This window comes from Colossoma macropomum, unplaced genomic scaffold (assembly GCF_904425465.1).
Source record: "Colossoma macropomum unplaced genomic scaffold, Colossoma_macropomum, whole genome shotgun sequence".
Classification (NCBI taxonomy): Eukaryota; Metazoa; Chordata; class Actinopteri; order Characiformes; family Serrasalmidae; genus Colossoma; species Colossoma macropomum.
Window position 1 is genome coordinate 15,525,610 of NW_023494810.1, and position 11,632 is coordinate 15,537,241.

The 11,632-nt window shown below is 39.2% G+C and overlaps 1 protein-coding gene across 3 annotated transcripts in view; it reads left to right on the forward strand.

Moving 5' to 3' along the window:
• The window catches only part of phf2 (PHD finger protein 2), a 64,404-nt gene that overhangs the window by 25,877 nt on the left and 26,895 nt on the right, over positions 1-11,632 (forward strand). For all 3 annotated transcript variants that reach the window (XM_036559024.1, XM_036559025.1, XM_036559027.1), the window contains exons 8-13: positions 66-153; positions 1,466-1,572; positions 7,636-7,727; positions 8,329-8,418; positions 8,561-8,914; positions 10,298-10,414. In XM_036559024.1, the coding sequence (XP_036414917.1) occupies positions 66-153; positions 1,466-1,572; positions 7,636-7,727; positions 8,329-8,418; positions 8,561-8,914; positions 10,298-10,414 (848 nt within the window). The remainder of the gene's footprint in view (positions 1-65; positions 154-1,465; positions 1,573-7,635; positions 7,728-8,328; positions 8,419-8,560; positions 8,915-10,297; positions 10,415-11,632) is intronic.

The window sequence follows — 11,632 nt, forward strand, 5'->3', positions numbered from 1 at the left end:
CGTTTCAACTATGTCTTACAGTACTGCAGTACTGCCAAGATGCTCATGCTTTCTGTTATTTGCAGGTTGGATTAATGCAGTGCTGACACCCGTGGACTGCCTGGCCTTCTCTGGCCACTTCGTCCACAACATGAGTGTTGAGATGCAGATGAGGTCAGTGTGCTTTAATGCTTTAGAGCTCTCTTAGTGTTTGGTTTTTCTTTTCAGTGCAGTACTTGAGTAAAATGTAATATTCAACAGTGATCTGAAGATGCACCAGTTTTGAAATTCTGTAATCAAATCATGATAGATAAGAATAATATTCAGTATAGTGTACATTCTTTTTTGGCCAGGATAACAGGATCTCGAGATAACATTTTTGTGTATTTTCAAAAACTAATTTTAAGAAAGCTCTGGGTGTTGGGCCTCTTTCACCAATAGTAAAAGAGTAAGTTTTTTTTTAAATTTGTTCTTGAGAAAGGTCCTTAGAAAAAGGCTACACCAGGTTCATGATGTGTTTTTAAAGCACAGATCTGTTCACATCTTTATGCTCTTGGCTGTGTGTAGATTCTGTTCTTACCTAAGAGCAAGTTCCAAGTAAGAAAACACTGGTGAGTGTCAGAATCTTTGTGAAAACTGCGTAAGTGGGTTTTAAAAGGAATTTTCTTCTTAGGAACAGTTGGTGAATGAGGCCCCTTGTTTTTATTGCCTGAATTCCGTAAGTCACATTTGGGTATTCAGTGTACAATCATATGCAAAAGTCCCCAGTCAAATTACATGTTTTGTTAATTTTTCTAAGTAAAAACAAATGAACGCATGAAATGTAAAATGTGCTGAACGTTTACACGTCATTTTATGTATGTTAAATTTAGCAAATAAACAGTAATTGTGCATCAAAATGTGCAGAAGTGTGTACTCTGTAGAGATTGTGTACTTATTTTTACTTTGAAAATCAACAAAACATGTAATTTGACCAGGGGCACTCAAACATTTGCATACAACTTATTTTTTTTAGCATAATTCTGAAATAAACCCAAATAATCAAATCATATTGAACTGTGGTGAAATCTGAGATGTCAAGTTGCATTTTCCTAAAGAATCGTAATCATATCAGATCGTTGTAAGGTCAAAGGTTTACACCCATAGTCGAGAGTATTCGCATGGTGAAGATAATCCCCTGGCGAGGTTGGGTGATGTGTCATGATGGAAAACATTTCTCCAGATTTTATGGGTCTTACTGCTTCAGCATGCAACTTGCAATGCGATACAGACTAATGACTGATTTTATCTCCGAAGCATTCAGGCATCAAACCCCGTTCTATTCTCAGCTGCAGCCCCTGTAACGATGAAATAAAAAAGTCAAAGTCAAGGGCATCTGCTCTGGCAAGCTCAAGTGCTTCTCACATCTGTGCACTGGTGGCTTTCGCTCTGAGTGCACTTTTCATTAATCCACATTGTGAAGGCCCATTTGCTTCCCTCCACTCAGGGCATATGAAGTGGAAAAAAGGCTGAAAGTCGCCAGCCTCACTCCGTTCCCCAACTTCGAGACGGCCTGCTGGTACACCGGGAGGCACTACCTGGAGAGATTTAGAAGTGAGTATTGCGCTCAGTCATGTTAATTTTGATGCTTTGCTTTGATTTTAAAATGCTAGGTTTTGGCAAAAAAATCGAATTTACTGTATTTTTCAACTAAACTTGGTGTCCCAGGTTTGCTTTTTTAGTTTTACACTAGAGCTACAAAGCTAATGCTAGCTGCAAGTAGGGTTGCACCGATAACGATATGGTATCTGCACCGATACTGGCACTTAACCACAGTATCAGTATTGCCAATACCAAAACCACAGAGCAATTTCTGACCTGCACATGTGCTACTGAGTGACGCATGCATGTGTGCCAGTAAATGGAACCTGACAATGTGTCTGCAGTGTCATGGGTCAGCTGTATCAGACAACGACATGTAATGTGGTAATATTTACTAAACTCTAGCAGAGTCAGACTCTTAGATGTAAGCATGAGTTAATGGGAGGCGCGTATGAGACAAATGACCTGAGAAATTTAGCTGTGAAACAACATTTAACACCATTTGCCAAGCCAGAGAAGCTGCTGCGTGCTTACACATACGCACCATAGGTTTATCTATATACTGTTTAGTTGTTTTTAACTATTTTGCACAATAAAAATGTATTACGTTAACTTAATTTGTTGAATATGGTTCTTATCATAAATATGATATAGTAAATAAACTCAATAAACTCACAGAAGAAGAAATGATGTAAACATAAGGTGAAACTCATGCTGTGGCTTTTTTTTTTTAAACATCACACCACTTTACCTGAAAATTTGAACATACATTATCTAGAAAATAAAGAATATTTAAATCCTTTATTTAGTGTTTGGTTTCAGCGCCTCTCCAAAAGTGTTTTGCTGCCATCTCACAACATCCACCGTCTGTTCTCGTGCATGCGCAGACTGAGAAATCCGATAAAAATCAGAGTATGAGTTTACATGCACTGAGAAATCTGATAACTGAGCTAAAATCCAGCTCTCTTTATCAGGTTTTTTTAATCGGATTTCTAGATCGGAGTATGGTGTTTCCATGACCATTTGAATAATCAGATAACTGCAGAAATCCGATTATGATTGGATTATTGAGTGCATGTATATGCACTCATTGTTGTCCAATACCTTTTTATTGTCAGCACTGCCAGCAGCATAAAAGCCATATTGTAATAACCTGGCTATTAGGGGTGGGGGGGAATCGATTCTTAGATGCATCACGATGCGGATGTGGACGATTCTGATGGAATGCAAAGGGCAGAACTTTGCAAAGTGCAGAAGTGCAGCGCCCGGACAGTCTGTGGCGTGCACACTACATTAAAAGCTAGTGCAGGGGTCGGCAACCCAAATGTTAGTAAGACTCATCTTGTCTTTTCAACACAAATCAAACCACCTTGGAAACCACAACATTTTGAGTCCATTTTACCATCTTGGCTGTACTTGTGTCTCAGTACATGCTAATCTCCTAGTGTAGGGTAAAAATATAATACAAACAAAAACGCAGACTTACTTTGCTCTGCTTTAAGCTTTAGCTCAGCTGTAGCCGCTTTTCTTGCATCACCAGCGGGAAAATTTTCCACAAAAGTAGAACAGTTTCTTGTAAAATGTCTCTCAATGTTCTACTTTTTACAAGGCTGAAGTCAGTTTCTTGTTCTCCAGTTTCTCGTTTGAATCTTCCCGTTCCACCTTAAATGGTGCCTGGGATGCCAGAATGTAACCGCTGCACCATTTAAGGTGGAACGGGACAATTCGAACGAAAAGCTGGAGACCACCTATGGTCATGAGCTGTGGGTAATGACCGAAAGAATGAGATCGCGAATACAAGTGGCGGAAATGAGCTTTCTTCGCAGGGTGGTGGGCTACACTCTACTTGATAGAGTGATGAGCTCGGCCATATGGGAGGAGCTCAGAGTAGAGCTGCTACTCCTCCGCATTGAGAGGAGCCAGTTGAGGTGGTTCGGGCATCTGATCCGGATGCCCCCTGGATGCCTCCCGGTGGGAGTGTACCAGGCACGGCCTACTGGGACAAGACCCCGGGGTCGTCCTAGGACTCGCTGGAGGGATTATATCTCCAAGTTGGCCTGGGAGCAGCTTGGGGTCCCTGGGAATGAGCTGGAGGAAGTTGTGGGGGACAGGGTCGTCTGGGATTCTCTGCTCTCCCAACTGCTACCACGACCCTATCTGGACTAAGCGGTTAATGATGATGATGATGATGATGCACATTTTATCGCAAATGAGTGGCAGCCTGCGTCTCATGTGCTCCAAACAAGAGCAGTGACTGAGAGCCTTCCAGTTCACTTGCCACATCACTTCCATTTGATTTAGTAATAAAAGATACTGGAATTAAATTCATTGTGGATCATTACAAATACTTTGCTTTAAAAGTTCCCAGTTGTCACACAGTGAGAAAAAAAAGAAATTCTTTATAGAAAAAAGATGCATCAAGATGCATCGATAATCGTTTTATAATCGCATCGCAGCCCTCTGAATCATAATCGAATCGAATCGTGAGGTGCCTAGAGATTCCCACCCCTAATAGCACCAGGCTGCAAAGAAATGCTCAGAGTTCTAGAATCGGGTTTATAGTGAGGGATGCACTTGGAATTGGTCAGGATTGCAATTTGCAGCCAGCCAGTTTATTGTTTGTATTTCGGCTGATCTGTATGTGCAGTTTAATGATTGAAATAATTCACTCATCTTTGTTTGAATGCTGCTGCTACACCTGTACCAACATGTTTTAGTATAATTATACATGACTCATTGTGCTGAACAGCCAGTTGCCTCATGCTTTGGATGTACCGCTTTAGTTGATGTGTGTTATCTGAAAATATTTTTTTTAATGCCAGTTTGGGCCATTAAAGAGCAGATAGTTTTGTTTATATTGCAAAATTAGTGGTCTTGTTATTAATGGTGTTGGGCCAAAGGCTCTGCATTTTTAGTTGCCAGGGACAGCAGGCAATGGACATGTCAACCCTTAAATGTAAACCTGCAAAGTCTTTCTGTGCTGATGGCTGATAAAATGTCTGTTGAACTGCTTGTACAAGGTAGGAATACATTAACTGCTATTATTCAGCAAACAATTCAGCATCGTCTGCCGAATAGCCTGTCTAGGAGTGTGAATTTTTGGAGATTTTTTCATTTGATAACTGATCGGAATTAGACAATGATTAACCGTTAACCAGCTATCCACTACATATTCTGTTGGCCAGTATGCAGTGGTGGGCAGCATCATTGTCTTTCATTTTATACATCAGTTGTGTAATTTCCACACACCGCTGTTCATCGCACTTTCACCTCAAGAACATGGACAAGGACATGGACAAGAGCTGTCTTTGCTCAATTAGTGCTTGCAGATGTTACATAGTGTGCATCTTACCATGTGGCCTGTAAAAAGTAATCCCACACAACAGGGTTAGTGATTCCGACGTAGATTCCAAAAGAGTCAATTCTTCAACTTCAGCATGTCTGGGTATAGTGGTCGACTCTTGGCCATGTGCTTTGCTAAGCAGGCCTACCAGAACAAGATGCGCTCTTGTGCCCTCATGCGTACAATTCAAAAACATTCAAGTTGAATGAAAAACCTGCCGATTCAAATTTCAGTCGTTTGTTGCTTATTAGGTATTGATTGAACATTTAACTGTTTGTCAGTTATGATTAATCGGTTAATCACTAACATCCATAAGCCCAGCCTGTTACAAATACCACTAGGTGGCGTAGTTCACCTCTTCATCAGTAGCCAGTGAGACTATAAATAATTCCCAAAAACACGTAGCAGTCACTGTTGAATCCTGTGTTTGCTGCCCTTTTCCTCCAAGTTTGTGTGAAGAGGATTTTCGGTAAAGCTGTTAACTTCATATTCTAAATGACGCCCCACGGTGGGTGCCAATCCTCCTAAGTGCTATATTGGTCCTATCCCACACAGCCCAATCTCAGTATAAGTTATAGTTATAGGACTCTTAAAAGGCCTCTTTTATTGGGTCTAAGGGCCTTCGCTTTCGCCTGTTTCTGGCAGAGGCCTGCTGAGCAGATGGGTAGAGTTCGTTCAGCAGGAATATTATTGCAGTCATTAGATCGGTGCATCGCAGAGTTCACAGATGATTAGCTTCAAAAGGCAGAATCACTTGCTCCATTACAGCCCGGTGTTTAAACTCCTCTCAGCTGGCCCTGCGCGCTCTGTTTATATTTCCACCATTTCTTTTTTCCTCCCCCCGCTCACGTTCCCTTAATTCGTCCAGATTGCGTATGGAATGCGCACGCACCAGGCGGTTGAGGACCACACTTGTTCTCTGGGCGCACTGGGGGGGTCTGTTTTCAGGGTCATCTTTTTGAGATCCTCGTGTGACTGCAGGTAAATGGGGGGGGGTTGGCTTTTTTCCCAAAAGGCCCCATTGGCCCCCTGCCAGCCTTGGACCTCTTCTCTCCATCCACCCTTTCAGCTTTCACTTTGTGTTCATGTTATTAATTTAAATGCAGTGTGCAGTGTATTTCCTGTAGTGGCCATGTATCCAGTCCAATGTAATCAGTGTTGAAGCATGCGTTAGGAAAAGCCGTGTAACTGTTTCAGGCCCCTGCGGATCACAGTAATCAGTTTGATGTATGAATGGCCATTGTTATTTAGCGGTAATGGCTATGGTTGCCAGTGCACTTTCTGATATAAAGCCCCCTTCACCTTTCAGCAGAGTGTCATGCTCTGAGTGTTTCTGACAGAGGGGCCACAGAGCCGGGCACCATAGCTAACAATTTAAGGAAAAGTTGCTGGGAAAGGTTCCAGGATCATTTAGCAGAGGCAAAGAAATCATCCATATTTAATGTTTTTAATGAGGTTTTTAAGTGTATTTGTTAAAGCAGTTCTGGTCAGAGTGACGATGTTTGGGTTTTAAACACAGTTAGAGACCGTAGCGTAGTGATGCACAGTTTGTGTAAGCTGTCCTCTAGCCCTTTAAACAAGTGGTCAGTTTCTGACCACAGAGACGCTCGTGACTAAATATTTTAGGCCTGTCACAGTTATTACATAAATGCCTGATTGCAATTATTTGAGCTGATGGCAATTATTGTAACAATTTTTCACAGTTGTTAGCTGTCATCTTATGTTTACATGGCAAAAAAACAGATTATGTATTAGGTGTGTTTTTAACTGTTGGTTTGAGGCAAAAACACTGCTGTAAAGTTTGGGCGTCTTTGGTTAAAGTACATGTTTTTGTTGATTTTCTAAATGAAGATAAGTTACAACACATCCTCTACAGAGAACACACTTCTGCATATTTTAATGCACAATTACTGTTTATTTGTTAAATTTAACATGTTGGAAACAAAACTAAAACATAAAATGTAGTCTGTGCTAAAGTTATGTTACATTTTGTATTTTATGTTTTATTTTTTCCCAATATGTTGTATTCTGTTTTTTACATAAATAGAAATTGTGCACTGAAATTAACAGAAAAAATGACTTTTTTAAGTGTTTTTTTTTCTGTAGATGATGTGTCACTTATTTTCACATGTAATTTGGGGGTGGGCATATTCAAACTTTTACACCTGACTGTATGTAAATAAAATGGAGCTGAAAAGGCATTTATTGAGACGACATGCCTCGTACAAAAACAACAATAGTTCTGACTGGTGCAATAACAACTTTTAATTGCATACCTGCAAAGTGCACCCTTATGGAAGGTGTTTCTGATAAAATGGCCAGTGAGTGGCAGGGCTTCAATGTGTGTAGTACTCCTAAAATAACAATAATGTGTAGTACTCTTATAGTAATCCCAAAATATCAGATGTCCAGGAATTGTGGAATTTTGTTATGTTGTGTAATTTGTTAAAATGGTGTGAAAAATGTCTGTTTTTGGTCTTCAGAAAGATTGTATTGTAATGTTTGGGCATTACTGGCTTTTCTAAAGCCAACATCTTTTAGCTTTTCCTAATTTTTGATAGCCTCGGTGTTGCATTGTGCTTATTTAATAATTTGCTAGAAAATCAAAATGTTAAAGAATACTGTGTTTATGGTCCATTTTGTAGAGATATGTTCTTTTTGGCAGTTAAACTCTCCAGTCCAGTAACGTTGAATGTCAGAGCAATACTAATGTTTTAATACATATTTTGCAGGTTTACATAAGGCAAATAAACAACCAGCCCCTTATCTGGTACATGGTGCCAAAATTATCAACGGAGCCTTCAGATCATGGACTAAAAAACAGGTAGGTATACACTGAAGTCCTAGAATTTTTTGTGTTCTTGAAGGGGCCATATCATAGAAAACTAATTTTCCTTGCTTTTGTTTAAATAAAAGGATTTGATTTCATATGTAGACAATGTTACCAGTTCCCTACCCAGTCCACATACCCCATATATGGAAACTGAACTTCGTAAACAGCTTGTTTTTAATTAATTGTATTTGTGATGTCACAGAAATCAGAGCATTTACATATATCCGCCTGTTCGACTTACAGCAGCTTAGCACGGCCCATTTCTATTGCAGTTACAAGAAGTATTTCAGGCACAAATGAGGCACAAAACAGGGCTGCCAATTACAACAGAGGTCATTTACATTCATAAATCTTAAAGGCTCAGAAACAAAAACATCCTATTTAATTTTAAGGGATAAAGTGAAGTTGGAAAATGGTCATGCAAAAATTTATTAAAACTGCTTTGGTCTGTAAAACCACACAAACAGTGTAAGTGGACCTCAAAATAAAATACAAGACAAATATAAGATATGAGGCCTTTAAGGTTGATCTAGAGTCTTTCTGAACTGCAAATGTGTTAGAATTGGTTTGTTAATAAACATTTCTTCTTCAGGCCCTTCTAGAGCACGAAGATGAGCTTCCTGAGAATATGAAGCCAACACAGCTCATTAAAGACCTTGCCAAAGAGATTCGGATTGCAGAGGTAGTACCTACATGTCTTTACAGCATTTGTTCAGATTTGTAAAGCAATTGTTTGGCAAAAAATCAAATGTATATAATTTTTTCCCTGATCTGAAAAAAGCACCAATATATTCCTTTAATGAGTTGTGTCTCTTGTCTTCCAGAATGCAACTAAAGCCATAAAGAGTGAGCCTAGCAACTCTAAGCCCCCAGCAGAGGAGCCCCCCTCAGCCCCACCAGAGCCGGAAGAGCCTGTGTCTCCCACGCTAATGTCCACTCCACCGCGAGATAAACTGGCCAGGAAGAAAGCTCCAAAACCCCCAAAACCACCGAAACCGCCCAAAATGCCCAAGGCACCCAAGCCCCCAAAGGTGCCCAAAGTGAAGGAAGGTGGGAAGAAGAAAGCGAAGAAAGTGAAAGAAGGAGGATTGCCTGAGAAAAAGCCTTCCAGCCTGGCAGCTTTGGAGTCCCATGCCAAGGACATCCTTTCCAAGATGGATCAGCCTAAAAAAGCAAAGGTGAGTGGATTTGGAACGATTCTTGTCTGACTGTACAATCACAGAGATTATATAACAGTTAGTTCTTAACAAACAGCCTGAAAAGCATTGAAAACCGTTCTATCCACACTGTTGTTTTGCAATGTGAATACAGTCTTATGGTGCCCCTAGTTAAATGTTGATTTAATAAGTGAAAATAGGTTAACACTTCCTCCACGTCTGCGCATTTTAATGCACAAATACTGTACAAATTTAAAATATAGGAAAAAATAAAACGTAATAAAAAAAATATATAAATAAATAAAAATGTGGCCTGCACAAAAGTTATGGCACATTTTATATTTTATTTTCTAATTTTTTTCTAATATTTTCTATAGAGAATATTTACTTACTTTCACTCAAAAAACATTATTTGACTGGGGTTGTTCAAACTTTTGCACACGACTGTAAATTTAATACCATTTTGCTAGTTATAGTGAACTTATTATGCTGCATGTCACACTTGCCTAGAACCGATAACATTCTATGTTCCACAGAAAGACTAACGGTAGAAGTGGAAGTTTAGAACAGGTTAGGACCACTAACAACCTCCACTGGCATTATCACAAATTTAGGCCAGTATTTAGGGAATTTTATCCAGTTAAGACGCTTCTCTAATACTGTAAAGATGTTATCTAGAGTTATAAGATAATGAACTTACAAACTGTTATTCTGTAATAGCTACCTTTCTAATTCCAATCCTAACTGAAGTTGTTATGGTGACTAAACAGATAAGATTTCAGTGTTAGGATGTTTCTGTGTTGATCTTTTTTTGGTGGAAGGAATGCCAGAAAGAAAAACCCTTTTTTCTTTACTTTTTCTTCTTTGCTTTGCAAAGCTGTTGTATAAAAGCAATAGACCACTTGAGGTATTGTGAATTGGGAAGAGCAGCCAAGATGTTAACCACCACAGCAGATGACCTCAAGTGTTCTGTTGCTTAAACCGAATGCATCAGAAATCACCTTAACTTAGTATACATAATGTATTCTTAGTATACATAATGCAAATAATATATTGTTGCTGTCATAAAAAAACCTTGTAAATCTATCTTTCCACTTGAAAAATAATTTGAAAAAAAAAAATTAATGATGAATAGAACCAATATGACCAAATTTTGACATGCAAACCTTTAAAGCCTTTTGAAGTTACAAATTAACAAATTTTAAATTAATTTTAATTTTAAATCAAGACGTTTTACATGTCTCCAATCCAACTATAAAGTTAGTTTTCTAGGTAGACGGTTTTCTTTTTTTGATCATGAGGTGATATTTTGACCATGACGAGTATAATCAAAGCCACAAAACTACCGAATTTTGTTCAGACAAACTACTAAGCACTAGTCATTTCCTGGTGCTGATTTTACAGCCTCCGAAGACCATGATGAGCTTCATGGAGAAAGAGATGAACAAACAGAACGACGTTGAGAAGTTCGAAATCCGAGAACTCAACAAAAACAAGACGGAAGCAAAATGGAAATACAAGGTAAGCCTGCAAGGAGAATGCATCTGATCCTGGTGTTCCCCACAAAGGAAACATGGTGATGATCCTTTAATGTAGAAACCAGGCAAGAGCCAGCTTTGAAAGCCCATGCAAATGATATTAAGCCCCGTGACAAGTTGAGAAGTTGCAGTGAAAGGGAGGGAGGGTGGCTTCGAGAATCGTCCAAAAGTGATTTACACGTCTCAGATCAAAGCAATCAGCAGAAATAACTCTGTGGCTCAGTCATTCTTTCTGTTCAGAGCTCATCAAAGGCAGCAAGAGCAGAGCCCTTCACCCAGGCTCAGAGTTTACCTAATGCTCTCTTACACTATGTCATATCCCCGGCACGCTCGGTAAGTATTTACATATGCCTCCGTTTCTGCCGCAAAAATAAGCATGTTGTGTCGTTATTGTTGGGACGGCTTTTGTAGAAAAAGGCCTAGTTCTGGTGAACGGAAGACATTAGAGGGCTTTGGTTTCGTGGAAAAGTCAATGCCAAGCAGCCTTGATACGTTTGTAGTCGCTCCAAGCGGCCAGGTCCAAGCAGCTCCCCAAGCACTTACAGATGGAGGGAATATTTTGGCTAAAATGTTCACCAAGGTCGTCAGGCCCCGAGTCTTCAGTCTTTCCTGTTCGATCACTATCGACTAAGGATGAGCAATAAAACGATATGCTATTGAGAATATGATCAATTTTCTGAATACAAGTTAAGTCAGTATTTCTAGAACACTAAACAACTGCTTGTATCATAATAAAGACAGATTTACACCAGTTATAGAGAGCTGGTACACAACTATAACCAGTGAAGAGTAACTGTGTAAACTGTGTAGTAACAAGTAACAGAAATAGATTGCAGCCTTTTATGCCTTTATCTTATTTTATTTATATATTTTTACCAAATGCTGGATGATTTTTGTAAAATAATACATTTTTAAACATTGAATAAAATCAAGAACACAAGTGTCATTGATGTGAGGAATACTCTTAAAAATTAAAAAGTGACTGCTGATGACACCCCCTTGTGGAGAATTTTCAGCCAGCTAAAAATGAGCGAGTGAGTTACAAGCCAAGTTCATGAGGGGCATTTAGTTTTTTCCAGTTTGTTCAAAAACTAAAGATTGTGATACATATCTATTGTGAAAACATCTTTGTGAAAATGATGTTAAATATCTTCCGTATCACCTACTACACCTGTGATGTCGTGTGCAATTGTGGCTGCTT